Source organism: Hyla sarda, chromosome 6 (assembly GCF_029499605.1).
Source record: "Hyla sarda isolate aHylSar1 chromosome 6, aHylSar1.hap1, whole genome shotgun sequence".
Classification (NCBI taxonomy): Eukaryota; Metazoa; Chordata; class Amphibia; order Anura; family Hylidae; genus Hyla; species Hyla sarda.
In genome coordinates, this window is record NC_079194.1 from 32026445 (window position 1) to 32044276 (window position 17832).

Consider the following 17832-nt stretch of genomic DNA (forward strand, 5'->3'; position numbering starts at 1 on the left):
ACTGGGGTCTACTGTCCACCGATCCGCATTCATTCACTTGGTGGACAGTAGACCTCAGTTCTTCTAATTGCTGAAGGGGTCAATGGCCAGACCCCCGCCAATCAGATACTTATCCTCCATAGAGGTTAAAGGGGTACACCGGGGAACTAAACCCATAGCCCATCCTTTCCCTCTCACCAACCTATGTATTTGTCTAAATATCATTCATTAGCTGTATACAGCAGTTTCCTTCTTTCAGCTGTCACTTACAGGCAGGAAATGAGAGAAAAATGTAATTCTCAAATCCACCTTGTCTTGGTGTAAACCCCTCACTGAGACTAGCCCCCACCCTTCAGGAAAACACCACCGGATTTCTGTCTGATTTCTCTTTGGTCTAGAGCTCTGGCTGTACCCCCCCCCCCTCTTGTGAGGAGCTTGTGAGCTGTGAGAGAAAAGCAGTGAAGATTCTTAGCCACAACTGAGCACATAGCTGCTGTTTTTCTGCTGAATATCTAATCACTGACTTCTGCTATTCAGAGCACAGCATGATTTATTGCCGGGGGAAGGAAGTCTGAAAGAAAACACATGTAAAGTGTCTGAGCTGCGGTGTAATCATGCACACAGATAGTGAAAGCAGTTAGCTGGCAGCCATTACACAGAGCTGCACTGACTTCTGGGGGTTGTAGTCTGGGCTGCAAACAAGGAAAACATATTTAGGAGACATCAGGGGCCAAAGGAGCAGACAAAAGCACATGAATAACTACAGGGGACACAGAGCAGGTATTGTGGTGGCTTTGGGGCATTTTATTATTTTTCTTAACTTCCCTGGAGTACCCCTTTAACTAACCTATAAAATCACTAACGACAGAAGAACCCCCAACGGTTACTATGCCGACTAGAATAATACATAAAGCGCCCCTTGATTTTCTTAAATTTTTTTGTGGAAAGAAATAAAGAAAATCTGTCACGACCAATGCATCCTGTGTTACCAGGAGCAATATTGTGGAGATGGGTCCAGGATCTCTGCGCATATTTTTAGGGTGGTTAGTAAGCTAAAATGGCTCGGGCCCAGCGCTTGCTATTGAATTGATCTGTGGAAAATAAAATAAGGAACAAATCTGCTTTGGTATCTGACTGGCTCGAGGAAGCGATGAGTCAGGATCTCAGGAAGCAATGTCCTACATCAGCCGTGCGCTGAGCAATTTTTGTTTAGTTGCCACGAGCGACCAAAAGTGCCAAAACCACATCTGTAACCAGAGTGTAACCCGAGCGTACATGTAATGACGCCCTGGACCGTGACTGAAATAAGATTTACTACCGAAGCGGGAAGTATCAAAAATAAAGTCATACATTTCGTTTCACAATTTTGCCATTGGAAAGAAACCTGTCTGGAATTACCTAGATCCAAGTACATTGTTTCCCAACCAGCACGTCCTCAGCTGTTGCAAAACTACAACTCCCAGCCGTTGGCTGTCCGGGCATGCTGGGAGTTGTAGTTTTACAACAGCCAAAGGCGCACTGGTTGGGAAACCGTGATCTAGTGATTCAGGAACTACTTTGTCTTAGCTCAGAAAATTATATATATAATATATATGTCATTGTAATAGAAATAAAAAATAGTTAAAAAAAGCACACACATATATATATATATATATATATATATATATATATATATATATATATATAAAATTAAAAATAAACAGTTATATATATAAGAAAAATGTAGTCTGATTTTTATTTTATTCATTCATTTTTTTAATTTACTGTATTCATTTATTTATTTTTCTTCCCCCGCAAGATGCAGCACCGCTCTCGTGGGTATTGCCTGGTATTGCAGTTTTATGCCCCTATTATTTGTATAGGCCGGTTTGTTTTATACTTGCACTTATATAATTTATTTATTCATATAATTTATTTATTTATTTATTTTTGCAGAGAGGTTGTCCAAGCGAACTGTGTCCACTGGAAGAAATGCTTTTCTTTCATGTGCAAGATGAGCGCAAGTGCGGCCTCCGGTATCCTGGACCCGTGTATCTGCAGAGTATCCGTCCGCAAGGTAGGACTACCCCCCCCCCCCCCCCATCTACAGGATGGCGCAATATGAATGTGTGAAAGCGATGACACTGTAATGGATAAATCATATGATGGCTCCAAACAGGGACCAGCAGGAACCTATAGACTAGTGTTTCCCAAGCAGGGTGCCTCCAGCTGTTGCAAAACTACATCTCTCAGCATGCCCGGACAGCCAAAGATTCGGCCTGCTTGGAGTTGTATTTTTGCAACAGCTGGAGGCACCCTGCTTGGGAAACTCTGTTCTAAAGGATATATCCTTTATATGATGCCATCTGCCCTATAAATAGGGGGGTGATTCATGGCACAGCTGTATGCAGATGCTAATGGAGCCATCCTTCATCCTTCTAAAGCAGCCTTTCCCACCCAGTGTGCCTCCAGCTGTTGCAAAACTACAAAAAAGTTGTAGTTTTGCAACAGCTGGAGGCACACTGGGTGGGAAACAATGCTTTATACTTTCTAAAATGGGATCTGTGATTGTTTTGTCATCCTTCCATTATTTTGATTGCAAGACTAGTGCGACTTTTTACATAAAAAAATTACCGATACCCCTGATTAAAGGGGTACTCCGCCCACAGACATCTTATCCCCTATCCACGCCCACTCCCATAGAAATGAATGGAGAGGGCGTGGTGGGATGTCACATCTCTGGCCGCCCAAACCCAGCGTTTTTAAACGTACTGTAGTATGCCGGGTGTGGCATGCGTCCTGCATGGAGATCGCAGGGGATAAGATGTCTGTGGGTGGGGTACCCCTTTAAAATGTCTACTGTAAATGTCTTGATATCTCTTATTTCATGTAAAACGCTTAAATCGCTGATCTCGTTCTCTTTACCTGTTTTTAGGAACTGAAAGGCGGAAAAGCATATGCAAAGGTAAGACTGGTAACTAGTATTTACAGATCGGTTGTTATATGAAATGGAACTGTAGTTATTACTATTAATATTTAAAAGAAATGTATCTCCAAGATTTTTTAACTGTTTAGAGCCAGAGACTGAAATATGTTCTTTTTTTAATTAATTTTTTTTTTTTTTTTAAATCTGCTTCTATTTTCAGATATTTTTTTTTTTTTGTACATTATTATTTAGGGCAGATATCTTGCCTGTTTTTAACAGAAATGCTTTACGGCAAGTCCCATGGGCATAGACAATAATAGACAGGAGCTGTACCCTTCTCATGAGTTGAAAAGGTTACTGAGCATGCTCTGTGACTTTTCCACAGGGAGGGGGAGGCTGAGCTCTGAGCTTCAGCTATTGCTTTACTTTTGTCTTCTCTATCTATAGGTGTCACCTTTTTCTGTACAGTTCACTTTCCAGCAGCCTCCTCCTTAACATCACAGACTGAAGAGGAGGTCTCCTGTGTGAGGTCTAGTGGCCAAAATGAAAACTACAAGAATTTGGAATTATTTTACAATATAGATTGTAAAATGGAAAATTTGAAAAAAACATCACAATGTGCTTAAAGGGGTACTCCACTGCTAGACATCTAATTCCCTATTCAAAGGATAGCGGATTAGATGTGTGATCACAGGGGTCCCCCTGCAAACTTTTGCAGCACTCGGCATTCTAAACAAACGCCGGATTCCTGCGGCAGTGGTCGTGACGTTGTGTCTGTGATGTCACAATCACGACCTCCGGCTCCGAGCATTCTGAACAAAATGTTCAGAACGCTGGAGCACCGGAGTAGCCCTTTAAATCCTGGTGTTTATCCTTTCATGGCCTCTAATTCCCTTGTTTATCACACTGCATGCAGTTCACTGAGGAGGAGAGGGTGTTCAAATTTCCTCCCTCACTCCTCAGTGGTGATAACTGGCTGCTCTGTGCACTGAGGTCCTGTGACATTTCACCTGGATCACACAACAGGCTGATTGACAAGCCAGGAAACTGCACAGAGCCCTATTGTCCCGCCCACATTTCCTGTATTTTGACTCTACACAGAGACACACAGGCAGTAGCTGCAGGGACAAGACAGTGTTCTGGACAGTGGAGGGACCTCTAGTGGTAATAAGTATAGAGCATGTTTTCACCCCAAAATATACACATTTTTTTAACCAATGTATATTACAAATACACATATAGTGTCATTATGTACATTATATACATTTTTTTTTGCATTTATTTGAGGTTAGGGAGATATATAAATATATATATATATATATATATATATATATATATATGTGTGTGTGTACACAGACATTTTGGGGGGCAGGGGCGGAACTAAAAAAAAAATCATATATGTATGTATCGCTATAGTAAGGGCAGAGGCCACTGTCTCACCTTTGACCTGGAATTTAAATGGACACTGTCATATATTTGACCAATCACAAGAGCAAGAAATGAACGCTTAGTACATTCTTTCCCGACTCTGAATCTCGTGACCAGGACAGACTTACAACGTAAGTCTATGAGGCCATCTAGGTTCTTGATAAAGTCCTTGTTATGCGTCGGTGACTGAACACTCAGGCCCCGACCCTTAAAAACCTTTGGTGTGTTCCCTAGAGACAGTAATGTACATTATCTATGATAGTTGGGAAGCATAGGAAGAAGGTAGCGGCTACCTGGTAGCCCATGTACCTAAAATTTAGATAATCGCACTTAAAGGGGTATTCCAGGAAAAACACTTATTTTATATATATTAACTGGCTCCAGAAAGTTAAACAGATTTGTAAATTACTTCTATTAAAAAATCTTAATCCTTTCAGTACTTATGAGCTTCTGAAGTTAAGGTTGTTCTTTTCTATCTAAGTGCTCTCTGATGACACGTGTCTCGGGAACCGACCAGTTTAGAAGCAAATCCCCATAGCAAACCTCTTCTAAACTGGGCGTTTCCTGAGACACGTGTCATCAGAGAGCACTTAGACAGAAAAGAACAACCTTAACTTCAGAAGCTCATAAGTACTGAAAGGATTAAGATTTTTTAATAGAAGTAATTTACAAATCTGTTTAACTTTCTGGAGCCAGTTGATATATATAAAAAAAATTTTTTCCTGGAAAACCCCTTTAACGTTTTGGGTCTTTTTCTCTATGTTGCTGTTTGTTTGATAAATGTTCTCCTGTTACGTTAAGCATAGTTCCAATATTTAATTTTTTATTTTCTCCTGTTATTATTGTTTTTGATTGTTTGTTTGTTGTATCAGCTCGGCTTTGCAGACTTGAACCTTGCAGAATTTGCTGGATCTGGTAACACTGTTCGGAGATGCCTCCTAGAGGGATATGACACCAAAAACACAAGACAAGATAACTCTATCTTAAAGGTTTAGTAAAATTTGATTCTTTTTGATTATCACCTGCATAAATTTCTTTCATCCCTGTAATGCAGTGTCTCCCAACCAGGGTGCCTCCAGCTGTTTCAAAACTACAACTTCCAGCATGCCCGGACAGCCAACGGCTGTCCGGGCATACTGGGAGTTGTAGTTTTGCAACAGCTGGAGGCACCCTGGTTTGGAAACACTGCTGTAGTGAGATATTTGTGAGATCATTCACCCACGACTATATTTGATCATATGGATGGTTATGTTACGGATCACTACAAATGCAGACATATATTTTTTATATTACAATACAAGAAAACAATAGGAAAAAGTTGCAAGTCGGTTCACCGTCCATATGAACACCATCCAAAAAGGGAAAGTGAATTATGCATGGGCAGCATGGAGAAAAGCAGCGGGCTGGATACTAGTGTAAACTAGTAGACGATATCCAAACAATGATTCCAGCTCCCAAATATAAAAAGAAAAACTTTAATAATTCACATTAAAAATAGGGGGGAAAAAAAAACGTTGAGATATTTCATACTGAAAAACGTATCCTCTATCCGCAAGATAGGGCATAAGTTTTAGATCGCTGGGGGTTCCCGGCGGTCGACCCCCCTGCAATCTAAAACTTTTCCCCTATCCTGCGGATCTCCTGTAGGAGACCCCCAAAAAATTAGGTTTAGAGGTTAGGATTAGGGGTAACGATTAGGGTTAGGGGTTGGGATTAGGGGTAAGGATTAGGGTTAGGATTAGGGGTAAGGGTTAGGATTAGGGGTAAGGGTTAGGATTAGGGTTAGTATTAGGGGTAAGGATTAGGGGTTAGGATTAGGGGTAAGGGTTAGGATTAGGGGTTAGAATTACTGTTAGGTTTAGGGGTAGGGGTTAGGATTAGGGGTAAGGGTTAGGATTAGGGGTAGGGGTAATGGTTAGGATTAGGGGTAAGGGTTAGGGGTAAGGGTTAGGATTAGGGGTAAGGGTTAGGATTAGGGGTTAGAATTAGGGTTAGGATTAGGGGTAAGGGTTAGGATTAGGGGTAAGGGTTAGGATTAGGGTTAGTATTAGGGGTTAGGATTAGGGGTAAGGGTTAGGATTAGGGGTTAGAATTACTGTTAGGTTTAGGGGTAGGGGTTAGGATTAGGGGTAAGGGTTAGGATTAGGGGTAGGGGTAATGGTTAGGATTAGGGGTAAGGGTTAGGGGTAAGGGTTAGGATTAGGGGTAAGGGTTAGGATTAGGGGTTAGAATTAGGGTTAGGATTAGGGGTAAGGGTTAGGATTAGGGGTTAGAATTAGGGTTAGGATTAGGGGTTAGGATTAGGGGTAAGGGTTAGGATTAGGGGTAAGGGTTAGGATTAGGAGTAAGGGTTAAGGGTAAAGATTAGGGATAGGGTAAATATTAGAGGTTAGGATTAGGGTTAGGGAGTGAGAGGGAGTCGGCTGTAAAGCAGAATAGTGTGTCCCTGGGTGGGTCACATTCCGCTACAGGGACACAGTTTTCTTCATTACACCAAAATGGAGAGTCACAACCCTCCACCGAAGCGGGGGCTGCCACACCCCTTTCATATATCTCTATGGGAGAACTTTTGGCTATCTTCGGCTCTCCCATAGAGATATATGGAGGTGGCTTGGAGGCCCCCCGCTTCGAGCGGGGGTCATGAAGCTACATTACAGAGGAGAGCTGGGTCCCCGTACAGAAGATCACCGGGGGTCCCAGCGGTCGGACCCCCCCGCAATCTTAAACTTAGTCACAGCGTTATGGTAATCTCACAACATAGCCATTTAACCCCAAGACAAGCGCAGATCCTTGCTAAGCATGTCCATTACTGTCTGGCAGGTAAATGCTAAAATGCTCCAGGAAGATCTTTTCTTTTTTGAATTTCTTTTCAGTCTGACCACAGTGCTCTCTGCTGCCACCTCTGTCCATGTCAGGAACTGTCCAGAGCAGGAGCAAATCCCCACAGCAAATCTCTCCTGCTCTGGACAGTTCCTGATATGGACAGAGGTGTCAGCAGAGAGCACTGTGGTCAGACTGGAAAGAAATTTAAATAAAAAAAATAAGAACTTCCTGTGGAGCATACAGCAGCTGATAAGTACAGGAAGGATTAAGATTACTTAATAGAAGGAATTTAAAAATCTGTTTAACTGGCCATTCAGCTTCCATAAATCTTGGTATAAAGGGGTATTCCAATTATTTTTATTATTATTGTTATTATTATTTTTTTTTTAAATGGACTGTCCCAATCCGCTGCTGCTGCCTTCGTTGCGACAACACTAGGTCCTCACGGCTCATTCTGAATAATAAGCTTTTAGTATGAAGAGTTGGAATCTATAGTATATCTTCTAACAGGGCTCGATGGGGTGACGCCTATAAGGATGCATGCTCCATTGAAACAGATGAAATCAATGGGATTATTATGTATTTCTTTAACACTCTAAAGCAGCGTTTTCTACCCGGTGTGCCTCCAGCTGTTGCAAAACTAAAACTCCCAGCATGCCCGGACAGCCGTTGGCTGTCCGGGCATGCTGAGAGTTGTAGTTTTGCAACAGCAGGAGGCACCCTGGTTGGGAAACACTAATTTTAAAGTGATATATGCAAAAACATGTAGCATTATAATGATAGATGCCCTTTGAAAACATTACAATCCACCTTCCTATTAGCTAATGAATACAAATGTCAGCACAGACTGAATCGCTGTGACAGCCATTAATCTAGAAGCGCGTCGTGTGCGTGCGCTTCAGCCCCAGAACTCATCTGGAAGATCTTCCGTCATTGCTGGAATAGTAATCACAGTCTATCTGAGGACATCATTGTGAATTATTAAATCTGCTTCTTCCTGGCTAATGCACTCAAATGCTCTGGGATATAAACACTTTCATATCCCAGAGCAAACATCTTATCCCCTATCCTTTTGGATTAGATTCATCAAGACATGTGCAAAGGAAAAGTTGACCAGTTGCCCTTCGCAACCAATCAGATCGCTTCTTTTATTTTCCAGCTGCCTTTTCAAAAATGAAAGAAGAGATCTGATTGGTCAACTTTTCCTCAGCACAGGTCTTGATGAATCTCCCCCAAGATATATAAAGCCGCAATACTCCTTTAATTTCCCAGGAATCACTGCAGCTCTGCTCTGCCGTCCAGCTCACTCTCTGAAAGCAGCCCCCACCCTCCCGCACTGAGCAGCAGAGAGAAGTTCAGTGTGTGATTGGCTGAGACCAATACTGCTTGCGCCGTTTTTTTCTTCCGCTATTCCCGTCAAAAAACAACGGCGCCCGACAGCCCCCATAATAGTTAATGATGTGCCCCGTCACGAGAACAGCAGTTAAAGGCACAAAAAGAAGAGACTTTAACAGCTGTTCTTGACGGGGAGCAACAGCAGTGGGAAAGGGGCCTTACCGAGTTCACCATGACCACCTCCTCCAGAAGAGAGTTCCACAGTCTCACTGCTCTTACAGAAAAGAACCCTCATCTGTGCTGGTGTAGAAACCTTCTCTCCTCTAGACGTAGATAATGCCCCCTTGTTATAAATACAGTCCTGGGTATGAACAGATCATGGGAGAGATCTCTGTACAGTCGTCCCTCAAGTTACAATATTAATCGGTTCCAGGACGACCATTGTATGTTGAAACCATCGTATGTTGAGACCATAACTCTGGAAACCTGGTAATTGGTTCTGAAGCCACCAAAATGTCATCCAAAAATAGGAAAAAGTGAGGATTAACGATAAATACAGTGGTCCCTCAACATACGATGGTAATTTGTTCCAAACGACCCATCGTTTGTCGAATCCATCGTATGTTGAGGGATCCGTGCAATGTAAAGTATAGGAAGCTGTACTCACCTGTCCCCGCCACTCTGGATCAGGTCCCCACCGCTCCCGATGCTGTCCCAGGGGCTCCCGATGCTGTCCCGCTGCTCCGGTGTCTTCTTCAGGATCCTCCGGCTTCTTCCACATCTTCTGCAGGGTCCGGGCCTCGCTTTCTGGTGACGTTATTACGTTGCCGCGCCAGCGCTGCGTGCGTAGTGACGTAATAATGACGCCAGAAAGCGAGGCCCGGACCCTGGAGAAGATGCGGAAGACGCCGGAGGATCGCGAAGTGGACCCGGAGCATCGGGAATAGGTAAGTGAACATGCCCAGGATGCTTAAACTGCTATCCGACAGGAGCTTAAGCATTTTGCGCTGTCAAATAGCAGTTAATGCGATGGCCCCGACATATAAAAGCATCGTATGTCGATTTTATCATATGTCGGGGCCATCGCAGGTCGGGGGGGTCACTGTAGGTAGATAACTAATACAGATAAAGCAAATCCTTACATATAAAAGTAAGAAAGATCTGCAGGGAGCTGTAAATCACTGTCTATTTCAGTGTTTCCCAACCAGGGTGCCTCCAGCTGATGCAAAACTACAACTCTCAGCATGCCCGGACAGCCAAAGGCTGTCCGTGCATGCTGGGAGTTGTAGTTTTGCAACAGCTGGAGGCAACCTCTTTGGGAAACACTGGTCTATGTGGAGGACAGGAGCTTCTTCAAGGTCCTGTAAAGAACACGCAATGTCCTAAAAAAAGGAAAATGGAGCCGCCCTCACCTGGTGTCCAAAGGAGCAGCTAACCCTGGTACAGGTAAAGAGTACAGAACAATGTAATACCTCCCTGTACTGTAGGGGGCGCTACCAGACACCAGTCAGTGCATGCACTTTAGGAATACACGGATTTTAGCAGTGAAATATCCATTCTGATTGGTCGGTTCTTCCAGCCATTGACATGTTTCGCAGATTCCATAGCATTGTATGTTGAGTCTGGTTTCAAGTTACATTGGTCCAGAAAAGACCATTGTATGTTGAAACTATTGTATGTTGAGGCCATTGTAAGTTGAGGGATCACTATACTGTCCCCTGATATATTTATACATAGTTATTAGATCTCCCCTAAGCCTTCTTTTTTCTAAACTAAATAACCCTAATTCTGATAATCTTTCTGGGTACTGTAGTCCTCCCATTCCCCTTATCAGTGCAGGGCAGAAACCACATGATCTCTGTCTATCAGGAAGGTGGGGGCTGCTTTCAGAGAGGGACTTGGACAGGGATACAGTGGATGGCTAGATGACATATTTTCCTCACTCCCTGCATGTAAGTGACAACTGAAAGAGGAGACACTGCTCTATATAGCTAAGAAAGATATTTACACAATCAAATAGGTTGGTGAGAGTGAAAGAATGGGCTATGGGTTTAGTTCCCCGGAGTACCTCTTTAAATGTTCACTCGACTCCATCGACTTTTTCAGGATAAGGAGGAGTACCACAATTCCTGACCATTATGTAACTTCTATATGGCCTTATTTTACCAGCTTTTCACTCTGCCCTATCCCAGAGCTAGTGGGTGGAGACGAGACTTTATATGGCTCCATAGACTGAAATCACACAGAGAAAGGGATTCTGCTCCCATATATATCTATTGTACACCCAAAGAAGCAGCAGCAGCATGGAGGACTTTGCAGAGCAGAAGTGATCCGAGTAAGGCTAAGTTCTAATCAGCATTGTGCTCTGTCCTATACTGGGTCTGATAGTCGGGCGTATGTTACTTAACTAAGGGTCCATTCTATGATATCTGAGGTAGATATGTGTGATGAATTCGGCCGAAGTGCAGAGAAAAAACAACCACGTGAGATCAAGTTTGGCTATCCGCTCTCTCTCTACTGACTGGCTCAGTCTAGGAGCTCTTCTATATTACATTTTCTTACTTAAAGGGGTACTCCGCTGCTCAGCGTTTGGAACAAAATGTTCCGAATGCTTAGAGCTGGCGCTGGGAGCTCGTGAAGTCATAGCACCGCCCCTTACGACGTCACACCCCGCCCCCTCAATGCAAGTCTATGGGAGGGGGCGTGACAGCCGTCACGCCCCCTCCCATATACTTGCATTGAGGGGGCGGGGGTGTGACATCATGAGGGGCGGGGCTATGATGTCACAAGCTCCCAGCGCCAGCTCTAAGCATTCGGAACATTTTGTTCCAAATGCTGAGCAGTGGAGTACCCCTTTAACAGGACAGTGAAGGCGGACAATAAACATTTAGAGCAATAACATTATCGAAAGAAAGAAAAGTATCAAAACTGGAAAGTGGAATTTTACAAGTATTCAAAAGTGAAAATATTATTTTATGTCAAAAGTTCAATGCAGGTGCAACCTAGAGACAGATCTTCGCTATGACAGTAGTTCTGTGGCTTCAGTTTTAACATGTGTCTAGCTTCTGCATGTGGCTCACCAATCCCTCTGTTCTGCTGCTCACTCACTCTGACATCCACTGCTCAGGAAGGGGCATGTAAGAGGCAAGTACTAAGCCCGTTCTCACCATGCATTATTTCAGTCAGGAGTATGATAGGATAGGACACGAGTGAGCACAGAGGAGTGCTAGTCCTTCCCTCACTTACTGGACTTTGTCCCAGCCTGTGCCTCAGCTGGGACAAAGATGATGCTGCAGCCGGACAGGATTATGTTCTGAATGGTATAGGGACCCCTAGTGGTCTTTTTTTTTTTTTTTTTTTTTTTTTTTTTTTTTTTTTTATAAGCAATGATTTCTATAAAGAAGAGAACATTTTTATGAAGTGTGTTAAAAAGCTTAATGTTTGCCAAGTTTTTGATTCTGACACTGCCCATTTAACTTTCTTATAGTAAACTTTGTATCTGTCTGTAGGTTGGAATCACTATGCAGCTCATGTCTGGAGACCCCTGCTTTAAAACGTAAGTTACAAAACATATGTACACTGCGTTTTATTGTGATTGTACTGATAGAAATGCCCATCACCTACTTGGATACAGATAGAAGCCATGGTTCCTTTGTGTAGATATAAAGGGTTATTAAATACATGTCCCCTCCAGACTATAGGTAGAAAACCACACCTTTATCACTCTTTTGATGAGGCAGCAAGGAGCCCCCCTTCACATCACTGGTCTTGTCCTGAGCAGACAGGAAGGGAGGGGGAAGCAGAAACAGGAGCTCTGCATTCAGAAAGTGTGACGTCACAGCTACAGGCAAGACGGCACAGCTTTTATGGACTATCTGCGCACCAGGGCTAATAACATATTAGTAAATTGATTTATTATGCTTTTTAACACCAGATCCATAGCAGATTACTATGTCATATTTTCCATAATGTAAGGTAATACAAAACTTTCAATAGGGCGAGCTGCAATACCAGGTACAGCCACTGCCAAATGTACAGCCACTGCAACACCTTCTGTCAGATAATCCACAGGGGTGTCAGACCCCCGTGATCTCATGTCATGTTGATGATCTATCCTAAAAGATTGGGTATCAATAAAAAAAGTCTCAGAAACCCCTTTGAAGCTTTATTAAAAAATATAACTGTTGCTGTGTAGTGAGGTAAAATTAGAAAATTTTCTAGTCACATTAAATGATGAGGGTCCGAAAGGGGTACTCCGGTGAAAAACAATTTTTTTCTTTAAATCAACTGGTGCCAGAACGTTACACAGATTTGGAAATTACTTCTATTTAAAAATGTTAACCCTTCAAGTACTTATCAGCTGCTGTATGCTCTAGAGGTACTTCTTTTCTTTTTAAATTTCTTTTCATTCTGACCACAGTGCACTCTGCTGACACCTCTGTCTGTCTCAAAAACTGTCAAGATCAGGAGCAAATCCCCATAGCAAACCTCTCCTGCTTGGGACAGTTCCTGAGACAGACACAGGTGTCATCAGAGAGCACTGTGGTGAGACTGAAATTTTTTTTTTTTTTATAGAAAAGAACTTCCTCTGGAGCATACAGCAGCTGATAAGTACTGGAAGGATTAAAGGGGTATTCCAGGCCAAAACTTTTTTTTATATATCAACAGGCTCTGTAAAGTTAAACAGATTTGTAAATTACTTCTATTAAAAATCTTAATCCTTCCAATAGTTATTAGCTTCTGAAGTTGAGTTGCTGTTTTCTGTCTGTTTTCTGATGACTCGCATCCCAGGAGCTGTGCAGCTCCTATGGGGATATTTTCCCATCATGCACAGCTCCCGGGACGTGACATCATCATTGAGCAGTTAGACAGAAAACTTCAGAAGCTAATAACTATTGGAAGGATTAAGATTTTTTAATAGAAGTAATTTACAAATCTGTTTAACTTTCCGGAGCCAGTTGATGTATAAAAAAAAAAAGTTTTTTCCTGGAATACCCCTTTAAGATTTTTTAATAGAAGTAATTTACAAATCTGTTTTAACTTTCTGGCTCCAGTTTATTTAACAAAAATAGTTTTTCACCTGAGCACCCCTTTAGACTGAAGTCCCCTCTATTAACTTAGAATTCCCTAGTTAGGGGGACCCCACTTTTCTAACATAAACCCTTTTGCTTCCAGACCACCGTCCACCGCCACCTCAATTGCCATAACTGGAGATTCGGACTCTTTGCACGAAGACCGGAAAGGACGTGAGACCATGAAGCTGCACTTGGGAGTTGCCGGTATGTACTTCATTCATTTTCCTGATATACTCTGATATTCTCTCCGTCTCTTCTCGTTTTAATGTATAACGTATATATATCTATATTATTTTGAGACCTTTCGTCAAAGAGCGCCTCCGTCCCTGACGAACTCGGAGCATGCGGACATTCCAGGACGTCGAGTTACGCCAGTCAGCAGTCTAAAGCATCAGGTACTCGCACTTTATACGCTCAAGGAAAAGGCACAATGGAGGGTTTGTCTTTTTTCCTGAAGAATAAGATAATCTTGCTCAACCTGCCCGTCCTGTGGTGGAGTCTGTGACTTTTATTGTTTTAGTTGGAATGTGCTTCCTACATTTAAATTATAATTTTTTTATTGATTAGAGCCAAATACTGAAAATTGTTCTTTTTTTTTTTTTTGTCTAGTCTGTTACTATTTTCTGATTATAATTTTACATCTTAGGCTGCATTCACACCACGTTTTTGCAATACAGTTCCCATATCAGGTTTTTGATGAAAAACTGATTCCTCAAAACCTGACTAAACTGTATCAAAACGTGTGTACAAAGTTTAATCGGTATACGGTTTAAAAAATGATGTCCGGTTGCATCCGTTTTTTAAGAAAAAAATGTATACGTTTTTAACTTTTCACTCCATTATGAATAAAGTTTCACTTGTTTTGATTGAAATTCCAAGAAAACAAAAATGTGTAAAGTCAAAAAACGTATGGTGAAAACTGGATGGAACCGTACGCACATACAGTTCTGTACGGTTCCCATTGACTCCCATGTTAAAAAAAAAAAAAAAAAAAAAAACATACGGTTTAATACAGTTTTTCACCCGGACCCAAAAACCGTGGTGGGCTACAGTTTTGAGTACGGGAAAAAAAAACTGACAAAACCTTACAGGATGCAAAACTGACACAACCTGATGCATCTTTTGGCATACTGTTTTCAATGGAGAGTCAATGCTTACGGTTTTCAATACGGTTCCGTACGGTTTTCACATAGAAAACGTATACGGGAAATGTACCGCAAAAACGTGGTGTGAATACAGCCTTACATCTAGAGATTATCTTAAAGGAGTACTCTGCCGAAAAACATCTTATCCCCTGTCCAAAGGATAGGGGATAAGATGTCTGATCGCCGGGTTCCCACCGACTGGCACTCTAGTCATCCGTGCACAGAACGAACTCCGCTCCGTGTCGGATGACTGGCAACTACAGCCACCACTCCCCCTCCATTCATGTCTATGGGTGGAGGCGTGACGGCTACGTAGTAGCCGTCACGCCTCCTCCCATAGACATGAATGGAGGGGGCGTGGCATGACGTCATAAACACAGAAGCTCCAAGCTTCTGTGTTCTGGACGCCGCCGATGCTGCCAGCCCAGAGATTGCGGGGGTCCCCTGTGTCCGGACCCCCGCGATCAGATCAGATTGGTTCCTATGCCCTTTGGGGCTCTCAAGCTAAATTTAGTCTGATTAGTAGCATTGTGGCTCAGTGGTTAGCACTGTTGCCGTGCAGCGCTGGGGTCCTAGGTTGCAATCCCACCAAGTGCAACATCTGCGACAGATTTTGTATGCTGTTCTTCTGTTTGCGTTGGTTTCCTCCGGTTAGTCCAGTTTCCTTGCACGCGGCAAAATAACATACTGATAGTTTAATATAGATTGTGAGTCCCAATGGGGATAGAGACCAATGTAAGTGTACTATGGAATCTGTGTATGTATGTTCCAGTATCACGTCCAAACGGCTAAAGATATTAACATGAAACTTGGCCACATGTTACTTATATGTCAACAACAAACATAGGATAGGTGATTTAACCCTTACTCACCCCCATTTGCCAGGGGCGGGGTTTTTGTTTAAAGTCCAATACAAGTCAATGGGAAATATATGTTACTGCATAACTTCCAAACGGCTGGAGATATTTCGATAATACTTGGTTACATGTTACTTATATGTCCACTTAAAATATTGGATAGTTAATTTAACCCTTAACTACCCCCATTTGTGAGGGTCAGGGTTTTTGTTTAAAGTCCCATGCAAATCAACGGGAAATGTATGTTCCCACATAACTTCCGTACGGCTGGAGATATTTCAATAATACCTGGTACACATATTACTTATATGTCAAATAAAAATATATGATAGTTAAATTAACCCTTACATACACCCTTATATAAAAGATGGGTTTTTGTTTCAAGTCCTATGCAAGTATATGGGACTTCCAGTACCTTACTCCACAAGCTCCGCTCTGCATCTCTTGGTGAATGTGACAGTCCGGCTTGAAATGAGGTCGAGATAGGAGGTCGGGATATGAGGTTGAGATATGAGGACGGAATATGAGGACTTGATAGGAGGTCGAGATATGAGGATGGGATATGAGGAGGGGATATGAGGTCGAGATAGGAGGTCAGGATATGAGGATGGCATACAAGGTCGGGATATGAGGACGGGGATAGGAGGACGGGGATAGAAGGTCAAGATATGAGGTCGAGATGTGAGCTTGAAATATAAGGACAGGATATGAGGACGGGATGTGGGGTTGGGATATGAAAACAATATATGAGGACGGGATATGAAGTCAAAAGCTTCTTCCTTTTTATTGATTTTTCTCCCCAACAAGCATTAGGAAGGAAAAACCGAGATATATATAATTTTTTATTTTTTCTGCTATGTATTTTTATTATTATTATTATTAACAGTATGTTTTTGGAGTGTGGGAGGAAACCCACACAAACATGGGAAGAACATACAAACGCCTTGTAGATGTTGTTCCCAGTGGGACTTAAACCTCGGATCACAGCACTTCAAGGCAACAGAACTAACCACTGACCCACCATGCTGCCACTAATCCCCTGAACCAGGCACTGCTGTTCTCAGCTATAGGAGCTGGGTCGCTATTGCACCTTTTGCTGTGTCAGCTATCCATCTCTCTACATGGCCTTTAGCACGGCACAATCATCACCTGTACGAGCGTTCAGCTGGGCGTTTGTTCGGTCCTGCAATTGGCCGACAAAGGAGAAAATGTCGGACCGGTGATATTGCAGAAACGAATAAAGATCAGTTATAGGACCACGGAGCAAACAGATGGGATTTGCCAAAAGGTTGTAAAAAAAAAAGCATTAAATATATAGAATGAAGTGCAACAAAAAAAAGTTGAGTTTTTTATGCACAACACGGACAGGGGCCGTTGGCTGTCTGGGCATGCTGGAAGTTGTAGTTTTGCAACAGCTGGAGGCACATTGGATGGAAAACATTGGACAAGGATGATGATATCTTGTAGATTTCCAGCCTCGTAGAACATTTCACAAGCAGATCTTGCTGATAGAGACGTGTATTTCGGACTTGTGGTGCGAGGAGCTTCTCATCTCTTTTGCAATAAAATTCACAGCATTCCGATGACTCACACTCTGCTGTTACTCTGCTAAATATTTTCTTAGGTTGCTAATGCCCAGTAATCTTATATCAATATTCCATAGACAGAATTGTCTCGAACAAAGAAGTTTCGCCTTCGTCTTTTTTTTTCTTTTTTGTGTGTATTAGACAAACCTTAAAGGGATATTCTGGGAAAAAACATTTTATCCCCTATCCAAAGGATAGGGGATAAGATGTCTGATCGCGGGGGTCCCTGCAGCACCCCCGCGATCTCCCTGCAGCACCCGCATTCTATGGGGGTGCTGAATCTCCAGTTTCGGAAATCTCCGGGTTTCTGGTACTGGGGACATGATGTCACGCCACGCCCCCTCCATTCATGTCTATGGGAGGGGGCGTGGCAGCCGTCACGCCCCCTCCCATAGACATGAATGGAGGGGGCGTGGCGTGACATCACATCCCCAGTCCTGAAAACCCGGAGGTTTCCTATATATATAATGCAAATGATACCTAACATATGTAGACAGGTTTAGGCTTATGGCGACTGCCAACCACTTCTGTGCCTTGTTTCCTTTAGCTATTTTAAAGGGGGTCACCCCACCATAAAAGCAATAAAGGTTTCCCTGTCATATTACTAAACAAAATTATTCTTCTCTGCATTCCTCTCTTTACATGTCTTTTTTATGTGTCTATCCTCTGTATTTGGCTCACAAATCCCTCTGTTCTGCT

General features: G+C 42.6%; 1 protein-coding gene across 3 annotated transcripts in view; it reads left to right on the forward strand.

Annotated features, from left to right (window-relative positions):
• Window positions 1-17832, forward strand: part of EEIG2 (EEIG family member 2) — a 78264-nt gene that overhangs the window by 37072 nt on the left and 23360 nt on the right. For all 3 annotated transcript variants that reach the window (XM_056523442.1, XM_056523441.1, XM_056523440.1), the window contains exons 3-8: window positions 1915-2035; window positions 2894-2923; window positions 5185-5301; window positions 11980-12026; window positions 13646-13749; window positions 13845-13940. In XM_056523442.1, the coding sequence (XP_056379417.1) occupies window positions 1915-2035; window positions 2894-2923; window positions 5185-5301; window positions 11980-12026; window positions 13646-13749; window positions 13845-13940 (515 nt within the window). The remainder of the gene's footprint in view (window positions 1-1914; window positions 2036-2893; window positions 2924-5184; window positions 5302-11979; window positions 12027-13645; window positions 13750-13844; window positions 13941-17832) is intronic.